General features: G+C 35.8%; 1 protein-coding gene across 1 annotated transcript in view; it reads right to left on the minus strand.

Annotated features, from left to right (window-relative positions):
* Window positions 1-24,168, minus strand: part of LOC121326054 (dedicator of cytokinesis protein 1-like) — a 201,212-nt gene that overhangs the window by 131,024 nt on the left and 46,020 nt on the right. Inside the window, 7 exon segments of the mRNA XM_041269203.1 lie at window positions 4,861-4,956; window positions 7,337-7,464; window positions 15,072-15,225; window positions 16,554-16,592; window positions 18,476-18,487; window positions 20,011-20,119; window positions 23,525-23,653. Of these exon segments, the coding sequence (XP_041125137.1) occupies window positions 4,861-4,956; window positions 7,337-7,464; window positions 15,072-15,225; window positions 16,554-16,592; window positions 18,476-18,487; window positions 20,011-20,119; window positions 23,525-23,653 (667 nt within the window).

Here is a 24,168-nt window from a genome sequence, read left to right on the forward strand (position 1 = left end):
CCACTACAAGCTTCCCTCAATCAGAATGATGCACTCATGTTTTGATGAGCTTTTAGGTGATGGATGGCAACTTTCAAAATGATTAAGTAATTTTTAAATGTAGCTGTAGTATTTAGGTTTTCCAGTTTCTTTTTTTCTTCCATGCTTATCAAATGCTTTGGTTGACAAATGTTCTTTCTAGCGATAGACCATGATCCCAGTGTATCCAGATTCTCATTCATATTGTGTCTTTTCTGTTTGTTTTATTTAAATTTACTCTGCTTTTATCACTCCTTGTAAATAGTTCGAGGAAAGTGTACACCTAAACTGAAAACATAATGCTGAGGTTTATTTGTGTCTTGTCCAACGTGATCAGACGTCTGATCTAAATTCTATGTACAACACTGGCATAAGAGGCACAAATCTAAATCCTAGAAGAACAAAGTCAGGAATTCCTAGCACTGGTCGCATTTCAATCTTGCAACACTTTGGCCAACATCAAGAAATGAGAATCATTACCAGGGTTATTACTGAGAGATCTTCCCAGAACGACTGTACTGAATCTTAAATAGGTAGAAGCCCCTTTAACAATTCAAGCCACTCTTGGTGTTCATTAAATTATAATGGACTGTTTCAAATGTAATGCTTAAAAGCTGTGCTAACGCTTTTAACTGCACATGCTCCAAAACTAAAACTGACCAAACACAACTGTATACATTTACTTTTCCAACCACAATTCTCGTTGAACATTTTGTGTCAATATGATGAAGTTAATGTACAAAACTGTTAGATAATGATTTATTTTCATAGAGACACCATTGCTCATGACTATTGTACTGCCTACCATAAAGTAAGTCATCTCAGTCCTTAATAACAATAACTTAATAAAGTAAGCCTGAATACTTGGCTCAGGATGACACATTGCTGTTTTGCAAGATATGACAAAAATTAAACGAAGAAGAAAATGTAGCATCCACTACTATGCAGAGCTATAGCAACAACAACTGGATTTTCCTGTGCTTTCCTCAAGATAACAGAGTAAAAAAGAAGGATGCTTCACTTGGAGTCAAGGACCACATTAGCACATGCCCTGAAGCACATACCAAAACCGCAAAATAATTCCCAATCTGAAGGACTTCATTAAAAGGTCTGATCCTTATGAATGCTTCAGTCTTTGTTACTGTCTTCAATGAAAAATATACAAAAGCTAGCAGTTAGCAGCCTTAGAAAAAGTGATTTCTCTACATTCTCTTTTTGTAATGGTGGTTGTACTGTATATTCATGTAATGTAATATTGGACATATATATACAGCTCTGGAAAAAATTAAAAGACCACTGCAAAATTATCAGTTTCTCTGGTTTTACTATTCAGGTCTGGAGATTGGGCTGGCTGGCCATGACAGGGTCTTGATCTGGTGGTCCTCCATCCACACCTTGACTGACCTGGCTGTGTGGCATGGAGCATTGTCCTGCTAGAAAAACCAATCCTCAGAGTTGGGGAACATTGTCAGAGCAGAAGGAAGCAAGTTTACTTCCAGGGCAACCTTGTACTTGGCTCGATTCATGCCAAATCTGCCCAATTCCAGCCTTGCTGAAGCACCCCCAGATCATCACCGATCCTCCACCACATTTCACAGTGGGTGCGAGACACTGTGGCTTGTAGGCCTCTCCAGGTCTCCGTCTAACCATTAGATGACCAGGTGTTGGGCAAAGCTGAAAATTTGACTCATTCTTTGTGAAGGGCGCATGAATCAAGCCAAGTACAAGGTTGTCCTGGAAGAAAACTTGCTTCCTTCTGCTCTGACAATGTTCCCCAACTCTGAGGATCAGTTTTTCCAGCAGGACAATGCTACATGCCACACAGCCAGGTCAATCAAGGTGTGGATGGAGGACCACCAGATCAAGACCCTGTCATGGCCAGCCCAATCTCCAGACCTGAACCCCATTGAAAACCTCTGGAATGTGATCAAGAGGAAGATGGATGGCCACAAGCCATCAAACAAAGCCAAGCTGCTTGAATTTTTGCGCCAGGAGTGGCAAAAAGTCACCCAACATCAATATGAAAGACTGGTGGAGAACATGCCAAGACGCATGAAAGCTGTGATTGAATATCAGGGTTATTCCACCAAATATTGATTTCTGAACTCTTCCTAAGTTAAAACATTAGTATTGTGTTGTTTAAAAATAAATATGAACTTATTTTCTTTGCATTATTCGAGGTCTGACAACACTGCATCTTTTTTGTTATTTTGACCAGATGTCATTTTCTGCAAATAAATGCTCTAAATGACAATATTTTTATTTGGAATTTGGGAGAAATGTTGTCAGTAGTTTATAGAATAAAACAAAAATGTTCATTTTACCCAAACACATACCTATAAATAGTAAAACCAGAGAAACTGATAATTTTGCAGTGGTCTCTTAATTCTTTCCAGAGCTGTATATATGTAGAGATTCTTGTTAAAGTAGTGAAGTAATTGGTAAAACAAACATGGCGCACAATGTTGAGTGTATTGGAATTGATGTCCCCAATGACTAAGGGATGGATTGTAGTCTTGAGTTATAGGAATAGGAATATTCAAGATGGATAAATAGCATCCCTCCCATGCAGGTCCAAGTTCTGTCAGGCTAACACATTGCTTGTGTCTGAGCAAGACCCGTTAGCTAAAACAGCCACAAAGTGCTTACACTGAAGTCTTTGCCTGACGTAAATTCAACAGATCACTTTCTGAGTACATCTGGAAATAAAACAAAGAGCACACAAAGTAGCATGTCATTCTCCAAGATCCATAACAGAATTGGACCCCGCTCAGCCCCTACACTACTACAAGTCATCTGTACAGAGCTGCTTCTGCTAAATGAAAGAAACTACTTTAAAAGCACATGCTCCACAGAGGTTACAGTCATTCATTTAGTACACCTAACAGATCTGTTACCTCAGTCTAAAGCACTGTAAGGTCTTTTTAAAAAGATTATCAAAAAAGACAAAATAGCCCTGGAACTTTTTTTTTCTTCTTATTTTTATTTATTCATTTTTTTTATTTTTTTTTTAAGATTTTTTTAAACCAAACAGTGATGACCACACCAAACTGAGCCGGCTTAGCTGTCAGACCTAGGTTAAGTAAGATTTCAGAGACAGCTTCATTAACTGCTTGCTGTATAACTCAAAGAGACAGCATAAAACAGTCCTTTCAGTCTGAGCATCAGACAGACACGTCAGAGGTTAAAACACTTGCATGAGACAATGCAATTACTTCACAGCTCATAACCTCAGTGTCAAGATAAAGGTATTTCTTTTAAATAAACATGTTATTGACATGCATTCAACAAACGATTCAATAAACACTAGGGAGATGCGTTATCCTGCACGGTGCCTATGACCTATTTATGGAGAGAACATATTCTGTCATGAATGTCCACTGAATGTACAAGTATCTTAAATGAAACATTATTATCATTTTACTTTTCCTGGAGAAAATTATAATACTATATCTGCATGGATAAAAAAAAATACCCAAACAAGGAAAATTAAAAATGTGTTTTATTACCAACATCAACATGAATAATGTGAGCATACTGAACATAAAAACTCTAATCCCCAAAGAACCATTGCTATGCTACCAGCAGACAGGAGAATGTCTACATAGGGAATATCAAGAGCCACAAACTTTCTAGCATTTTAAAATGTATCATTATATCGTGGTGAAGGCAAATTATTTATAGCCAGTAGCACAGCATTACTGTGCATATCAATACAAAGCAAAGTTTTCCAATGCACAGGTTCTAACTTATTTACTGTATACTTATACTACGTAACAAAATAACCAAGGAATAAATTCATATTTTTGTTTTTGAATTACCAAACAAACACGATATGCACATACTGTAGACACATACCTGCCAAGGATATAAATACCTCATTCTCGGAGTCAGTAATATCACTAAGTAAGCCACCATGACCTACAGCCACAACATCTTCCCAGATATAGCCTTCAAACTAATCAGGTGTCAGTAACACGAAAAACATGTGAACTACAGTCTCAGTATGTGAAAAACAAACTCTTGGAATAGATCTCGAGGAAAAAAATAAAACATCTAAAAAGTCTGTCTAGCTGTGCTTGTAATACGAGTCAACTGGTTCTTCACCTAACAAGGTACTATAAATACTGCTTGCCTCAGACATCCTGGCTTGTGAACCATCAGTTCTACACACACTGTAGCGTTTAAGATGGCATGTGCAGTACTTGCACACACAGTATGGTTCTCATTCAAGATATAACAAAACATGTAAGTCCCTTTTTACTGTCCCTACATGGTTATTCAACTTTTTGTAGCATGAATAAATGCATTCACTGTATAACTTGTAAAACATAATTAACGATAACAAAAATATCATGAGATGGTAATAACGGCTAGTCAATGCTGCTTTCTAGATTTCGTAAACATTCTTTCACAGTTCTGTAAATGTAAAATTATATTGCAGCATACCTCTGAAATTAAATAAATATAGCTTAAGGAATCTGCTGTATTGTGGAAAGGAATACAGCCACACTGATATTCAGCCATACATTGCAAGCAGATATAGTTTAGACAGCAAGCCGTAACATTCACTTTATACATTAGCAGATGCAAGAGGCATGCATTGTATGTTTTGTTTCTGTTTTGTTTTTAAACAGGACCTCTAATAAAACGGTAAAAGGAATGGAGAGATAAAGCAAATCTTCAGCGTGAAGCTCACTGAACACGAAGTAGATTTAAACAAGGCTTTGATTGCTTTTCACCACCTGGGACTTCAAATCCAGTTACTGAGGATTCAGCAAGTCATAGCCAGTTGTGATAAGGATTTTTTTTTTTTTTAAGTTGATATTGAGAGACACTTACAATAAGCTCTGAATCCCGTCCCAAGCAGATGACTGTCCTGTTTACCGTCCTTAATAATTTCTCCATAATTATCTGGACGTGTCGCTGAGTGGGTCCCTGGTCAACCAACGGGATACAAAAAAAATAAAATTAAGTCAGAAAAGCATCTGGCAAACCCAATACTGATGGGTGTCATTACATGCATTTATACTATAAAAAAAATTAATCAATTATCTACCTTAAGCAGCACAACAACAGGATGAAAAATTGTTCATGTCAATGGCAGAAGCCACGCAAAGCAAACTAAACAGTATTGTTTAAATCACAGCTTGTTACTGAGGGAGCACCATAATTACTGGAAATGTAGCTGAGATGATGAGCTGTATCAAGTTGTGGGGCTTACAAAAAAATCAGGAACCTAGGAACTCCATTGTAATGTTGAAGTTTCAATTAAATAATGCTAAACTCATTCTAGAATATTTGGTTTGGGTCAGTCTGGAGGCAAAGTCTTAATCAAATTTTATAAATATCAGGCTATTAATCATCCTAGAACAGAAAACACACAGAGCAAGTGCTTAAATCCACGAAGTGAGGTTTCTGATGAATGGGGAGTTCAATTGTAAAGCACACATTCCAGTACTAATAGAGGATGATTGGACTGACTTCATCTGATCTCTTGTGCTCTTCCCTGATTCTGTATTTCACAGAGAACATTCTCATGATGAAGGCACTCCATAAATGATAGATTTAGAAGTGTAACCAATATTTTCACAGATCTTCCTTTACTCTTAAACACAGCTGACTGATATACTGCCTTTTAAATGAACAAAGACACACAAGCTGGTCCTAGCCTCTCAATAAAATATACCCTTTATTTTATATACCATGTTTTATGTTTTAATTTAATTTAATTTTTTTTTTAAATAAAGGAACAAATTGTGACATCTCTAACTACAGTATAAAATACACAATAGTGGTACTAAAAGAAACCATGTAGTACTAAAAGAAAAGTACACTATTCAGTGAGAACGATTTTAAATTTGTCCTTCTCAATGTTTTCTACATTCATTTTTATAAAACTATACGAAATAGGGGCAAAGCAAACTGGTTTGGAAAAATCAACCGTATTAGGCTAGGATAACTAACAGAACTGTATTGGCAGTCTTTACTTGTTTGTTTAAAACACCCTACCTGATTTGGTAAGCCCTAGTGTTAAAAACCAGATCACTGAAGCTGAAGTTTGAGCGCAATTGGGTAAAATCCAAGTAATCCACACGGTTTCCTTTCAGACAGCTTGTACGCACATAAAAGCTTAGAAAACCGTGCCATGGGTGTCCTTGTCAAAGCAGCTCTGCTTTTGCTTTGTTTTTTATATTTGGGGTAAAGCCAGCCAGCACAGTAATATCCAGTATGGCTTTTTATCGGCAGCAAGCTGAAACACACCTGCTGCATCGTAACCTGAATTGTAACTCAAGTACTGTCACATTTGTCTACTTGTGCTTTTGAGCGATGCTAGCGCAACATTAAAGAAAAAGGTCACCCATGATATACCTTTGTAGTCCTCAAATGCAATGCAGATCTGTACAATGCAGGGTAAGTGGTGAAGGGAAACGAGTTTCCAGAATTAGTGTAATTTATTATTTACTGCATCCTCTGAAAGCTCTATCTTGAAATGCAAATTAATGATTAGCATCATGTGTTCCTGTAATTTTATGAAAAGTGTTCTCCTTATCGTACAAAAGACTTATTTGGCGCTAAGCACACCTAGAGGGGAAGAGCATGAAAGAAATGAATGGCTTTGCAATAAATGTTTGAATATGAATGATCAAAGTTGGAAATTATAAACTACACTGTCTAAATATCTGCAAATAGTCCTCAACACAACTGAACGGAAAGGATGATCACTTTTCTTTTGAAAAAATATAAAGGAAGCACATTATAAAACTAACGAGTCCAGTATTGAGTCTGACACCTCAGGGTCAAGTCAGGTCTGAAGTACTAGGTTCCCCCCCCCAAGGATTTTTTACTATCAATACTTGAAAATCTGCCCAATATTTCTAAATGTAAATGTTCATCTAATAATTAGTGAGAGTTGCCTAGTTATAGTTATCATTACTTACCGTATATAAAATTACCTTACTATACTGTATAGTAAGGCAATTTATATACGGTGTAATTCTAATGCCTAATTTACAGTTTTTTGGTATTTATGTATTTATTTATTTATTTTTACATTTCCATCTTTTTAATTTGGCCTTTTAAATTTTTTGTCTCATTTGCTATTTTTAGATATTGTTAATCTGGGTGACTCACTACCAATTAATTAAGTTAAAAAAATCTAAGTCACTTAACCTCCTTGGGCAGCTGATGCATAGTTCACACACCCTAGTCTCTGTAAATCACCTTGGATAACGGTGTCTGCTAAATGAACAAATAATAAAACAATAATAATAAACAGACAATGAGGAGTGTTAGCAGGGGTTATTACAGCACTAACCACGTCCTTTCTGTACAGAACTTCCAGTATGTTGCTGAGCAGCTCACAGCAGGCTTCCAATTCCTCCTGATTCTCCAAGTGAAGTTTCAGCTGCTCGGTCATCAGAGGCAGCAGAATATCCCGGCAATCTGGGCAGAAAACAACAATGAAAAAATAAATAAATGACCAAATGGTTCTGCATTGTTTCCACTGCAGCAGGTAACAAGGTGTGGCGAAATCTGATGTCTGAAGATTCTCTTCCTAGGTGGTCTAATGAAGTGCTCTGGAAAGTAGTGATCTTTTACCAACTCTTCTTTTTGATTTGTTTTTTTTGACTGACTACTAAATTACAGGTGAAGTAGTGATCCTTAAAACCCAGGCAGTCATTGAAATGAAAATTAATTTAGTCAGTGTCTTAGAAGCACTGTAATTAATTGCCTACTGATTTGGAGGTGCTTAATTGTATGAGCACATTTGAGAAAAAAAATGGTAAGCTTTATCTAAATCAGTGTAAATTGTCATGGAAATGTAACAGGTGTACATCCAGCACTTGCTTAAAAGTACTATTGAACTGCATGGGTATTTTACATTGCTGTGCTGTTGTAAATATGATAGGCACTGTTCATACCCCCTATTGTGTTCTGGTACTCCAGTTTATTACCTGGTTTAGTTAATTGATCAATCATTAAATCAATACAGTAGCTGTAAACCCAAAGAAATCAAATCAGGAACAAACAAGCAGGGATACATTGGCTGTCGGATATTGGCCTGTGATTCCACTCATGGTAAAGCGAGCAGGTTTTGATTGTGGTATTGAAAGAATACCTACAGAAGAAGCCCCTTACTAAGCCTTCGTTGCTAAAAAGAGTTGCCTCAAAGCAAGGATAGTTTTAAAACATGTGGTTGGTGAAACCATAAGACAAGATTAAAAAAATAAATAATGGTAAAATAAAATTGCTTTGTGAATTAAATTGGCCTGTTTAGACCTCTTCCCTGACAGATTCTGCATCTATCCACAGCTGTACCATCTTGAGTATCGATGAAAAGACTTAACTACTGCAGGTAAAAACAAGATTAGGGATTCACAGAATCTAGATGACACTCGTCAATAAGAAGCAAACATGCATGGATTACTGAGTGACCTTGACAAAATCAATAGTTTATAACATTCCTCTTCTGTAAAGTTAGAGCAATGAAAAAAGTAAACCACCAGAGCCTACTGTATGTCCATATGCAGGTGTGAAATACATACATATATACCTAAAGGAAGATGCATTCAATAATTTGTGATAATATTCTTTCATCACAGTTGGATAAGCAGTTCTCTAGATTTGGCACTACCGTTAATGTACTGGCAGTGTGGAAAACACTGTAACCGGACTTGAGAATTACTGAATTTGTGAAATAACAAATAGCACTATACTGCTAGACATGCACCTCCACTTTTCCCACCACCTCCGAGAGGGGTTTAATAAAAAAACTATCAGCCACAATATTCTAAGTATGATGCATCGTGAAGGCAGACAATAATAATTGGACATCTGTTCACATCACAGCACACTGATAGAACCCACAGTGGCCAATGCCTCAGCAGTCTGCTTTAAAAAAAATTACATCAATCTTTATCAAGGTGCAGGGCTGGTAGAAACAAGGATTGTTTGATCACTCAGCTTATTTCTAACTTCTGATTGTGAAACACAGACATCTTGATGCCTCCTTGTTCTACCGTGATTCATCCACGATCTATTACAATCACTTACATTTGACATTGCAAAATGCTCTTGAAAATCTACTTCTTCATTCAGCTTCTCCTAATTTCCCCCTTAAATTCAATTTCGGAAAGCTTAATTTTCTACTGCTTGTTTTAGTCACAGAAAAGATATTTACATATGGGTGTCTCAAAAATTACAATACAACTCAAACCCCATAGATATGCGTCGGCAAACAAGGAGGAGTGAAATGTTAATAAAAAAAAAATACAAACAGATTTATCAATGTCAAGATTGCTGCAACCAGGAAGAAACCTAATCCCCATTTTTAAATGCAGATTGGTTACTACAGTAAAATTATAGATTATACAGTATTTACAGTAAGGCTGCAAGGTCTTTAGGGTACTATTTAAATATGAGAAAATGTTCAACCATGTTTTTCATTCATTGACTGCAGAGTCAAAATAAAGCTACAGTACCCCTCAATATGAGGGTCTCATTAAAAATGCACTAGAATTATTTCTCTCATTAAATATTCTAGACTGACATCAATGAACATTAAAAACTGATTTTAAAAGCTATATAATTTGTTAGACATTAAATCACATTTCCTTGTTTCCCCTCGCTGCCTATCCCTAATGGAAAAAAAATCTAGTTTATTTTGTAATGTATTTTAAATGTTATTTATTATACTTGATACATTGTTAAAATTATTCATTATAACAGAATGATGATTCAAGCAGCAGTCTGCTTTCTTCTCGTTAAGAAACTGTTCTCTAATGCCTCCTGTATCACCAGCTAAGATCAATGATGCCAATAAATCAAAAATCTGTGACCTGCTGAAATGCTGCTTGATGACTAAGGGAAGCCGACTGGAACTACCATGCCAGGCCAACACTGCACCCCTACATCTGAGCAAACAGACTGAAAAAGCAAAAAGATCCCCAGCACAGGCCACAAGCGAACCGGGAGCATTCGCTCTGGATCAAAAAGTCAATTTCTAGCACTATAAAATATACTGTATGTAAAGCAGCTACTCTGGAGCAAGACTGACGGGGAAGCACTACACAAGCCACGGGGCTATTCGGATGAATACTGTGACAACCACCACCACCATAATAATACAAATACAAAAAAACCTGCAAAAATGCAGTAACTAAGGCTCTTGTTAACCTGCTTCTTACAGATGCCTCCCTGGGAAGCCCATTCATATGAACTTATGAAACATCAGACACAGGAAAAGAGACCACCTGCCACTTGTACTTGATGTCCTTATCTATACTTTGCAGCTTTCCCCACTCTGAGATCCTTCATCCAATTATGTTAAACCTGTTAACTCACTGCCTAACATTCGTTTTTTTGTGTTAAAATGGTTTTGCTCCTAGTTTTCCTGAATGTTTGTCCCCTTATATTAGAAAGCCCCCTTTAAACTTACTTGGCTTCTCATCAACCAGCAATGTACTGCACAATCCCACTGGCTGCCTTATGCTTTTCACAATGATAATTATACATAATGACACCACCTGTCTTGGTTTCCTCAAGATTTAAGGCTGAACAACTATCTCCTTTTGCCTACAACGAGCTGCACATCCTGGCTACAGGTAAAGAAAAAGGCCTGAAATCTTAGATAATACAGGAAATAAAACTCCCAACACATTGCAGTTTGAAGCGTACAGTTTTGACACATTACCAGCCAGTGCATAGGCAACATGCTGAGGTCGGTCTAATCAATTTTTAAAAAAAAAGGAACGGCTTAAACAAACTGTGTTCATCCCAAATTTGGTAGCACCTTTTCATCTGAAGTTCTGCAGGTTGTGGGTTCATGCATCCAACAGGAAGTTAACATAGCATCACCCAGCCCGACGCATGAGACATGACACCGCTAAACGCTCAGTTTCTCGATTCGATCCAACACAAAGAACCACCTGCTTTTCAGACTACTTCACAGAAAGCTGGTCTCGGTACATTTCACCCAAAGTAATTAAGTCATGGGTATCTGGTCTATAGGAAATGTTTACAAAATTAAACAAACAGAGTCAAATGATGTATGCCAATGCTTAGTATGTTAAAAGGGTTAACTCCTAAAATTGATCTGTTAACGAGTGATTTATCATCATCATCATCTTCATAGGTTAGTATTCAATTCCAGGCCAACACCTTTTTAAACATACGTAAAAGTTGTACAAAACATCAATTTAGTATTTTAAAAAGGACAGATTATTTCATGATCACATGAATAGTTCGTGACACCACATGTTAAAATCGCCCTTATAGTTTATTTAAGTTTGTTTAAGTGTACACATGATATGCTTGTTGAGAGAAATACAGCAACACATTTGATTGAAATTGAAATGACACCCACTGTTACAGGTTATCAAAGATAGTGTGAAGATCACTCTGGGTAGATTTTTTTATTTGTTTATTGAAAACAGTAAATTAATTTGCCAAGCTACTCTGACGAGAGTCAATTTGTCAGAAATTTCTCAGCTGTCTTTCTGGATCCTTATTACAGATAACAGCAAAGATATCTCAAAACATGCTATTTAATTTCAAGAGGAAAAGTGACATACAAGATGACTGCAGTTACCTTAGTAACTGGTTTTCTTCATGGTTGTTACAGATTCAACAGCCAATATCTACAGGATTACAGTTCCCTTAAGTCGGTTAAAATGAATACAAATGTAAGAACAACTATATATGTGAGGAACATATATTGAGTCTGTGTTCAAAACAGCCAAATTCCCAATGTTTTGATATCTTTAACATACCTCTGTCAAAGGGAAAGTGTGAAAAACAAAGAGTTGCGGTACTTCTAGTCTTTTGATGCCATGGTAACTACACTTACATATTTCTATTTAAATCTCTTGATGTGTTTATGATGTAATTTATTACATAGTTAAAGATATAACAATCTGCTATTCCTTCCTATTTAAACCTTCAAGCACCATGTATTGAGTCTATTTATCCATTTATTTGCCTTTATTCTTCTGTATTGTACATGACCTAATTGTATTTCTTCTAAAACTGCAACTATTAGTTCATTTATTTTTATTTCTTATATTTGATAGGTGGTTTTGTATTATTTTATATAATGTTGTACCTGTCTCTCCTACATATTTTATTTTGCTAAATTGTTGGCAAAATATACCATAAAAAGGTTTTCTTATGTTAAGTTTCTTATGACTAAATACCTATTTTCATTATTTGCAATTTCACTTTTATCTTTACAAATATATTTGCACACTTTACATGTGCTAAGTATACTGTGTGTGTGTGTGTGTGTGTGTGTGTGTGTATATAACTACAGGTGTAGTAAACTAGTATCATCACTCTTTTCATTAGCCCCTCATAGTTTTGTTCAGCTTTCCACATCTTTACACCACTATAGCGTGGTCCTCTTTTACATGTTGTTCCACTGGAATTAGTCCCCACCATGCTATATATGTTCTGGAACGAGTGTCCCTTTCATTGATCTCTGTCCCATTTTCATCAAAGCAGGATGTCAAATGTAACAGGAAAGGGACTTGGTGGTGTATCTTCAGATTTTTGATTTTTAAAACTGTAGAGACCAATGATGCATGAATTATGAAGCATAAAATAACCACTATCATATTATCTCGTCATACTCTCCAGCAAACAGCATGCACCTGAAAGACGAAATGCTCCTGCAAATGAACTGAAGTAAACCTAGTTTTTAATTTCAACTTGTCAGTCAAAGACGAACACTCCTGCCTTGTGAGAAACTAACGATGGGAGTCGGAGCAAAGAAGCCAAGTGACATGATCCCGTCCAGATAATTTCGAGGCTAGCCAAAGGCTGCAGGGAAAAAGGGATGAAAAAATAGTTGTAACCGAAAAAAACTGAAAATGAAAACCTGACATCTCTCACATCACAGTGAAGATGAAATTATCATCTTGTCAAACTGTGAACTTGCTTATTTTCTCACCCCCAGACAGGATTTGTAGAGCATGTATTCTACTGTACATGGTATATGCTCGGTAACATTTTTCTGAGAATGTTCAAATATTCTTTTCACAACCTGGGGGCGTGGGGGGTCCCAAGATGGTTTTCCCAAAAGGAATATGGACAGTGCCTTTCTACAGTGCCAATTTGAATCTGTCACATTCAAACCCATTTTGTATCTGCAACTTCAAGTAAAATGATTAGGGACGCTCTTTAAAAAAAGACCATCATCTTAACAAGAACTCAATCAGCCTGTCTGTCCCCTGCAGAGCCCTTGTAGTCAAAGGAAAACAGAAGACAGCAGGTCTAAAGAAGCTTGGCTGCCGACTGCAGGATGACACCTGTGGCACAAGTAGGCTTTCAAAAGCCCTTGGGCAAACTACCTCTGTGTGGGGTCCATGTGTACTGTATCTACAATATAACAGCATGAAACAACTACAGACTAAGCTGCTACAAAAGTATTAATACTACCCCCTGCCTTGTGTAAATTGATTTTATATTTTTAAATACTACAATAACAGTTCTGCTTGTGAAGCATACACACATAAACTTAACAGAACAGGTGATTTATTTGCACTGTGCAGGACCTTATTTTCCCCCATTGGAGCCCTCACAGAATTGCCACCTGTGCACCTATTATCAGTGATTAAAGCCTGGTTTTCAAATATACTGATTATCGCTGACCAATACAGCATTGGAATAAGAAAAGTGTGTTTTTAAAATGTAATTTCAGCTTTCAGTCACTTAAAATATGCTGACGATAATGTAAGCACCAAGCTACAGACAGTGAGTCCCAAGCTTTATATGTGTTACTGTTTATACTATGTGTTACAAATATCTAGATACGAATTCAAATATGTATATATATAGATACTATATATATATATATATATATATATATATATATATATATATATATATATATATATATATATATATATATATATCTATATATATAGATATATATATATATAATATATCTATATATAAATATATATCTTATAAATATATATATATATATATATTGTGTTGTTATGTTTTAAGCAACATACTAAGATAATGTTCATTATGGAATTGTTTGTTTATTAGTTTTTAAATGTTTAGTAAAAACGTGGCCTATTGCCTGACCTTGTTAGTACATCCGGTTGCCTTTGCTACTGACATCATCAGTCAGGGTTGTAAGCCAGTACAAAGCGCAACATTTTTATACTTACTTCAAAAGATGCAATGCGTTTCAGTAAATTCAAAACAATAAACTTTGCATCCCGCACAGAGGGAGAGCGCAAACGTAAAACGCCATTAAGTGGGGTTGGCATTGCAGGGGAGATGAAGGGAGGTTCCGAGTGATTGTTTTCTAAGCATTATTTGTGAATGCTTATTCACCACTGCGACATCCCGTTACAAAATTGACTTCCCAGCATTTATTTATTTATTTATTTTAAACGCAAGACTAAAACATGAACGTATGTGTGTACATTTGTTTTAAGTACTCATCCAGAGGACTACTGAGACACAGACATCAACTAGTCCTCATCAGATTTAATTCGCTTCAGGCGAGAGGGAGTTTCTAACCCTGCATGGCTCAAGGCAAGGTCCCTCAGTTCATTGTTAAACTACTGGATGACGGGTACCCTGATGAATACAGCTCCTGTGGCAAGTTACTCTGTGCAAATGCTTTTAAAAAAAACAAAACAGACTTAGACTTCTAAAAATTGCTTCAGAATATGAAGCAATATGTTATTATATGTAGTTTATTTTGTTTCCTGTAGACATTCTATTATGAGCTTTATTTAATAATGCCTGTGTCACAAGCCTATGTAAAATCTACTATATACTGTGACTATAGTTTCATCCTGTTTTTTTTTTTCTTTTTAAATCATACAAACCAGTTGCCAAAAAAAAAAAAAGGAAAAAGACTAAAATCACCTACACTACATCAAACTTCAATTTTTCTCACAGCAGCTAAACTACCTTGTCTCCCTAATAGAACACATTTAAACCAAAGGAGATAGCTGAGAAGGATAGCAGAAGCCTCAGGACACTGATAAACATGGCACACTAGTGACTCGCATGGTTCTGCTTACCATGCTGCGTGAAGAGGTCACTGTGCACGATGTCGATCAAGCAGTGCAGCTTCTGCCGCAACAGACGGCCCTGTGGAACTTTCAAGATGAATTCTGTAAATAGTTTGCTGTACAGAAGATGACAAAAAACAAACAAAAACAATTAAGACAGATCCTTTGGTAATATTAAACATAATTAGGGTAACAGACTGACAAATATACTTGAAATGCCAACGGTGGTAGCCGAGCACAGTGGATGACATCTAAAATGCATCTGGTAGTTGAATCCGAGCTTAATTGCATTTACTCAAGGGCATTACCCATCAGATCTTTATATTTATGAATGTATCATAAATATTTTTCATTTTTGGCATCATTTCTCTCAGGTTTACCAGAAGCTTGCATAACTGAACACCCTCATTCATCTTGCAAACATTTCCAAAAGTAAACATGTACATATCATTGTTTGGCTATTTTCAGTTCACATAATCTGACATGTTCTTACAAAAAACTGTTTTTTTATACCAGTGATGAATAAACTATGGATTAGTTAACTTGACATTTGAGAACAGGCTGGCGTCAGATAAAGAATGCTATTCTTAACTCACTTTAGCCTGTTTGCATTATTTCATTTTTGTTCTTTATTTCATTGGGTTAGTATCACACATACGATACCTACAGAACTTTTGTGGAGCATTATAAGAGAACATAGCCAGATTCTGACAGCACTTAAGAATGACTGGCAATATTCATCACAATGCATAAAAGGCTATGTAGATATAGCCAAGAAGTGTGAGGGGGAGACACCTGCACTCTATCCCCTTCACTGGGGATATGCACCCCTAACAGGGATAATAAATGTTTTTAAAGAGTATGGCTGTGGCCCATCAAGATTTCCCTTGTTTGCAACTAATATCTCTTTCCTCGTACATAACAGCTTATTAAGGCACAAAAGTTATTTTTCACCATGCAGCAGCTTTCATTTATGAAATAAATACAATTTAAAACTAAATGTAAAAAGATGAATTCCAAGACATTTCTTTATATCAAGCTCTGCATCTGTTCAGCAACACAGCATGATCTGGAACACTGAGTCAACCAAAATGACATCCGGGGGGGCAGTTATTCAGTGCTAAATATTAACATTTGCTGGACAAATACATCATTAAATAGACTTTTCTGGCAAGAAGATCAGTTAGTGTTCCAACACAAAAAGATGTCCAATTAGTATATATATATATATATATATATATATATATATATATATATATATATGTATGTGTGTGTGTGTGTGTGTGGTGTGTGTGTGTGTAGGTCTAATCTCTAATCTATATATACCATATATTATAATATCTATATATATATATATCTATATATATATATATATATATATATATATATATATATATTATATATATATATATATATCCTAACAAAAGTTAATCATATTGGTGAATGGATTCTAGTTCTTAGCTGGTAAATCGCTTAAAACCAGTTTTAAACACCGTTCACAAGTCCGACGAGGGATTTTATATAGGCTCCCTAAAATATTGAAAGGAAAACAATTTAATTAACATTAAATTCCAAAAAGACATTCTAAACATTAGAGAGATACTGGATCATGTATGGGTTTAATGGGTGTTGCTGAACACCCATTTAATCCAAAACATAAAACTGTAGCGATTTACTGGAGAGGTCACTTCGAAAAATACAAAGTATATTATATTCAAATTACCAGCAGCCTACATCAGGAATATCATTTAAGATAAAAAAAAATAAATAAACATTTGACATATAGCCTTATTTTACCATCCATAGAATGGGACAAATCAAGGGCCTTTTAATAATACTTTATTGAAGGCTTTATTAAAAGTCAATTGAAAAGTTTGACTGTATGGATCAGTCCCCACTTACAATAGACTGCAAGCCATTTGCTCTCACAAGAACCCTGTCTTGAGCCCACACATCTGTAATTTGAGCTTAGAATCCAGTCATCAAGCCACACATGACATGTAACACAACTGCTCCATCCACTTCATGTTCTTCACCGTTTATTACTGTTAGGAACAGGTAACAGATTCAGGAAACAAACAGGGAAGAGTAATCAACTAACAATAACACCTGGCTGTATAGAAAAGGAGGCCACCTCTGAGAAGGAATAAGCAAACCGCTCCTGCAACACCGCCAAGGCCAACGCACAACTGCTCAATGAGTTTTCAGTTAGACTGCAAAGAATGTATTGTGTAGACATGTTACAAATTGCTCCAGCAATATACACTGTTATAAATCCAGAATACTTTGATTAGTATTGTGAACCACCAAGACCATATTTCAGAAATGACTGTCAGTCAGTTGAAACTAAAATGTGATCAGGATATCCAGGCCATGTCAGCAGCTGACTGTAACGATTAGTTACAAATAAATATAGGGTCAAGACTTCCAGTTTTCCATGGTTTATTAATTAATTGGCACTGATTAACTGACCACTTGCAAATCCCACCAGTGCTTTTCTGTCCAGCATGCTATCCATACCGGCTGAACGTAACTTAAGGCTGTATATAAACATCAGCAATTCAGTTCAAAGTTGATTTGAACATGTACTTGTTTGCCTTTTACAACAAGTACATACTAAATACTAACATACTGAGCGCCAATCCTAACCATTGTGTAGTGTTAGCAATATTTAAGCTTGTCATATAAAAAGTCAGATTCCTTAGAAAATCTGATTCAATGCACACAATGAACAAGTCCACAGCCTCTACACAAGCCATTTGTGTGAACAGTAACTTATTTGTTTTAAGCCCCCTCCTCCTATTAAAGGCAGTAAATCATATCTATAACCTACAGCAAACATGGTTCAGGCCAAGGCAGCATAAAACAGTGTCAGCTCAAATGATTACTTAACATAAAATAATGTAAATAAAATCCTGGAGTCCTTAACCTCACAATGCAGTTTGGATTTTCCAATGCTCTGCCTATTCGTTTTACATTACAACCACTGTGTCTGCAGACGCCTGCCAAATTGGTGCATAGCAATTATTTTCAATATCATACACTGTTCATGTAATTGTAATTTTGAAAGCTAAGTATAGAACCAATAGACCTTAGCGAGTACAGTACCCAGGAGGACTCACAATGACATTTTTCAAAGGTGTCATCTTCAACAGCAGACTGGTGTAGTGACATCACCACACATTAAATGGCAGCTGTTGCATAATACAGAACACGGATGGCTTCACAGGAGGACTCTTGTTTCCAATTGGTTCCCCAAGATCAATTTTTTATTTAGTGACAGTTTAACTGATAACAAACACAATTACACAGCAACTGCCTTGTAATTGGCTTAAAGGGATTTGGGAGGTTTAACTCTTTTGGAAATGTTTGAATGAAAAAAAAACAGAAGAAAATGATTTTTCTGGGAATACCTTCAGTAGGAGCTAGATGAGCCAACAGAGATGCCCAGGGTGTAGATATGTGAAGGTCACAAAGTGGGAAGAAACATGAACACACATTTAGAACTCAACTGTGTGGCAATAGGAGAAGGGGAAAGAAAGAAAAAAGAAAGACAGGCCTTGACTGAAGTAATGATTATATGACAAAGCACACAGACACAGAAAAACAACTTAAGAAAATAATGACAAAAATACCTGTACAAATCATCAGATCTAATAAATAAATAGATTTTTTTTAAAAAAGACACAAAGAACAAAGTGTACACACCATGCCAAGATTAGTTTTAAGCACAAGGATGCAGAAGTCGTACATGTGCAACGCATACTAGAAAACCTACCTTGCAACTCAGATGATACAATTTACCATAATAAAATACATTACACAGAAAGATGCAACAAGAAAGCCCTTGAGTAAAAGATGCATCATCTTATTCTTCTAAAATGCTGAGTCTATTTTCTGGTGTACAGCACTCATTTCCATCTTTCAAATTTCTGGAAGCTAGCGGACACAAACGCTAAGGTTGGGATTTTGTTTCTGAAATTAAGTTCAACTCCTCCAGCGCGATGCAAATTAAAAATATCAAGTGCCATTATTATTATTATTATTATTATTATTATAATTATTATTATTATTATTATTATTATTATTATTATTAACGGCTACAACTGTGACTACTACATACATGTTCTCTTATCATACTGCCTTAAACACGTATATAATTTAAAACCCACCTAGATTTGAGCACGTATGAAATTGGTAAGTATTCAGCAATAGTTTGTACTGCGAACGGAATAGATACATTTACTCATATGGCCAGCTATGTTACCAGGTTATATAGTTTCAGGACTGTACTGCGACTATCAGGGTTCAGTTTCAAAACTGTGTTTATCTTCAAGCGAGCATTCCGAAGCACAGCAAGATATCCCTGCTCTTTCACAGGAGCCAAATAAAGAGCTAGTGCAAACACCACAAAATAGAGGATATTGTACTGCTCAACAAACGAGCTACTTACGTATAAGTATTGGCATTTAGTTCAAGTAATAGCATCACAGAACTGCGCAAGAAAAGTGAACCGTTTGCTGGAAAACGAATTCTGAAACAATATCAAGTACTGGACTGGAGGAGACGTCTGCTGTATTGGGTATATAGTTAAATAACTATATCAATCTACAAGCAGCAATTTGAGGGAAAAACGCTGAGTAAATTAGGTTAAAACAAATTGCAAAATCATTGCATGTGTTCAATTTGACAAATGCTTTTGGGAAGGTGTATAGGGACACAGCAAGTGTAGTATACACTGCATGAAATCAGCCAAACTAAATAATACAAATACAAAAAAAAAAAACTAACAAGAAGCTAGAACAGAACATGCTGTGGGTCTTGCCATTACAAAGTGAAGTTCCTTAAAAACTAAATTGCTCTATACAACGTAATAAAGTGGAATCATCTAGACAATTACAATATAGTCTTGAAAGAGAAAGGTGTTTTTTGTTTTCAAGCAACATACCTTTACCATTACTGTGTTTTCAGAGTTGCTGTTCATCATGTCATTGAAAGATTTGAAGAGGTCTCTCAAGGACTCCATAAAATCAACTTCTCCTTTATTTTCATAAAGTCTGAAAGTCAAAACAGATCATTAGATAACACTGGGAACCCACAATCCAAATAATAATCACAGTATTAGACTGGCAAACACAGATAGACTACCTCATCAAGTCTTCCTTGGTTTAATTAATTAAAGACTTGCTGAATGCATTCAGTATGCAAAACCCCCATCATCATTCATCGGTTTAATTTGCATTTTAAAATGTAACTGAGCAGCTTTTTTTTTAAATTCACAAATCTCCCAGAACATCTGTGAATATTTACACTGACATATAAAGGCAAATAAAAAAATAAATAATCAGTGTCTATCTCTTGTTCCTTATTAATACATTTTTCAAAGCCTAGAATCCAAGCCTAGAATCTACAATTTACACCAGGCAATTATTGTTCAAATAACCACGTTAAATTACACATTACAATTTGCCACCACCCCAGCAAGGGAGAATCATTATGAACAGATTTGTCTTCTTAAATGCATGGGGGAAAAAGTCACCATTTTAAAGTTACAGAATACTCAACTTTGGCGGTCTGCACAGATTTCAATTGAAACAAAACAGTGATTTATTTGATAATGTTATCCTTAATCTGAGAAAATTAACTACCCTACTGCTAAACTACTATACTGTACATACTCACTTGTGGCTCTTTCAGTCCATTCCAATCAAGGACCTTGTTCTTAATTGATTACCTTGGTTCAATCAAACAATGAAAATGACCTGGTTGGAACACAATTCTAAACTTCTCAATTGAATAAATAAAAGGACACGGAAGCTAAGCAAAAATGATCCGCGTGTCAAGGTATTTAATCTGGCAACTCCGCCTGCATATACCAAAACGGACCAGAAACTCAAATACCGATCGACTAGAAACTTCAAAATCCCTTCTAACCTTCACAAGACTTTTTCACTTTGAGCATGCAAATAAGTAACCATAATATGGGCCACATTCACACAACATTTACACTGTGCTAAGTTAACACTTTTTTTAAAATGGAAAACACATCAATTAAATAACAAGTGGTTAATTCAAGAGCTCCACCAAACACCTTACTTGTTTCTTGCTCATCTTATAACATGAGCAGTTTCTTTTTGGTACCAACTTAGCACTGTGGTAACTGGTTTATGAATAGGGACACTGCTTGGCGTAATACACCTACCAAAACCAGTCCATTGTGCCTGCCAATTCCTTGCATTGGAACTCCTTCCTTCTAACTAATCTACCTGGAGCCCCCAATGTTTCAGTGGAACTGTACTCAAAATAACAAGGCTCTCTAAATGCTCTGTATACATTTTGTTAAAAAGTCAAGCGTTTGGCCAGTATTTCAATTTTTCTGTCAGCTTTCTGGGTCAGCTGGAAATGCAGGCCGTCGCCATATTGGAACCTTTCTGGCGCCGCTGTTACGTCATATCGTTGACCGCCACCCACACCAGTGAACGCCGGCAGGGTGAATTACATCAGAATGCAAAGCTTTCGGCTGCAGAAATAACAAAAGGAAAAACACTAACAAAAAGTATTTTTGTGTGCCTTAGCCTTTAAACCAATAAAGGGCAGCCATAACAAACAATGGCTACATAATATAGGAATGGGACATACGCTCAATAGAATACTATGTGTGACTATACAGCGAGTCAATGACAGGAAGGCACACAAAGCGCGACGGAAGAGAGCTCCAGTACATTCAGAGTTAATTTGTTTTAACGGTTTTTATACGATAGACTGCTCAAGGAGAGGCTGAAAATGCATCAGAAGCTTTAGTTAATATGTTTTCTATTGAAAAGGTTATATATTAATTTGCATTGCAGTTCCCCTTTAACAGTGCTTAATGTGTGTTTTTTCCCCCCCAGTGAGCTGTGTTGCACACTAGCACAGCAAGTTACCATGATGTGCACTACTAGCTTTCAGCAGTGGGCCAATACTGTGCCTCATACAAATTTGTAAAACTATGTTAAACTCGATGAAACCAAGTCAAATCGGGTTCACAGCGAAATCCCAGCACTATGCAAAATGCTGTTGGATTGCGAGTTATTTTCATCTAAGCTTTTGAGCTGTCAATGTCCCATGACCATGTGGTAACACTCTTCATTGGTGCGTTAACTCTCTCTCTCGTATAATATATGCAATCAAGCAGCTACAGCATGGTGTTATATTAATGATTACATTTAAAATGTGACATATCAATAGAACATAAATAAACCCAAGACAATTGGGTTCACAAGTGTCTGTCTTCATAATTGAGGTTCTAACATTAAGTTAACATTATCTCATAATCCACGCTGCAATTTGACAGGAAGCCAGTTTAGGGTGTCCAGTAGAATAACTGACATTTAATTACCAACAGAATCTGTAAATGCTGCTTGTGCATGATAGAGAGCGCCTCCACAGGTCCGATTAAAGACAGAGCTAGCCTGCTGCTGACAGCACTCACTTTGAGGACTTCCCAGAGACATTCATTGTCCTATTTTATTTTGGTTGCCTGCCAGTTCCATCTTGTGAAATTGTTGTCTGCTAACCTGAAGGACCCAATCACATTTCAGACATTCAATTAGACCCTGGTCATGAATCTATTCCAAGAGTACCATAAACCTGCTGGTGCTGCAACCCCAAATTAATTGTATGATAAACAGATTATATATTATAAATACTTCTTGTTGAATAATAAATAGTTCCAATAATCCAGCGAAATAAACTGTCACAAGCAATCCTTTCTCCTCACTCTTTGAGCCATTTGACAAATACTTGCTGCAATGAATAACACATTCCATACACACTAGGGGGGAGGGGGATTAAATACAACAGCTAACCTTTACACTGCAGTATTACTGAAACAGATTAGAATACTTTGTTTAAATGCATTCCAGAAGTAACATTTTTCATAGTGTGCTAAGTGTTTTAATGGGAAATGTTTTTTTTGTTTTTTTTTTTCATATTTTCATTTGTAAAAAAGGGTCAAGGTTTGTTTTAATATCTTAATTTAATCACTGCATCAATAATTTTACATGACAAATGACACAAACCCTTTTGTTCTAGTAACTGAAGATAAATATATGTATGTATATTTGTATATGTATGTATACACACACATGTACATATAAATATGCATAACAAACATACGCACATACATAATATTGAATGGTATTAAGAGGAGCAAGAGACTAAAGGATTTCACTTTTTTTCATATTGGAAAGTGCAGCTTGAATGTCCACGTTTGAAAAGATAAAAGCCTAAACTTGCAGAAATGTAATCCTTGTGCAGTTAAGACTGTGTTAAATATGTTGATAATAATCGTTAAACAAGATAAGCACACTAATGAGCTATTATCTGTTATCTTAAGCTGTTCCATATAAATGGGCTAAAACAGCACAGTTATATATTTAGTTGTTGTAGTTATGGAATAGCAGAGTGAATGTGACACTTACTGGTTAAAAAGAACTCGGGAACGAACAATGAACTTGAAAATGTACTCCAGAGCTTTCATAGCTCTGAACAGCTGCTCTGTCAGCTTCTCAGCATTATCAACGTAGTTCTTCAAAACGGTTGTAAGTTTGCTGTAACAAAACAACAAAAAGGAGACACATGTGAACACCTTTAATTAGTTTCACACTTTTCCTAACTGAAGTCGTTGTACCAACAAATAAAACCAAGATAAAGAAACACTTTAAATGGGAATTGATTTGATACTGATAATCATTTATTTTGTTACCACCAATAGACATCATGGTGTCTGCAACCACATAGAAACACATTAATGCATATGCATATATATATATATATATATATATATATATATATATATATATATATATATATATATATATATATATATATATACATACATACACACACACACACACACTCAAAATACATTCATGCATATATATATTGTGATGATGTGTATGTACCAAACGTCAATTTGGAGGCTTTTGGACCCTGGGGATAGCCACACACATTGTATGATGACGAATGTAACAATTGCTTAATTGTATAGTTAAGGTAACAATTGCTTAATTGTATAGTTAAGGTAACAATTGCTTAATTGTGTATTTAATGGGCAAATGCTGAT

This window comes from Polyodon spathula, chromosome 13, assembly GCF_017654505.1.
Source record: "Polyodon spathula isolate WHYD16114869_AA chromosome 13, ASM1765450v1, whole genome shotgun sequence".
NCBI lineage: Eukaryota > Metazoa > Chordata > Actinopteri > Acipenseriformes > Polyodontidae > Polyodon > Polyodon spathula.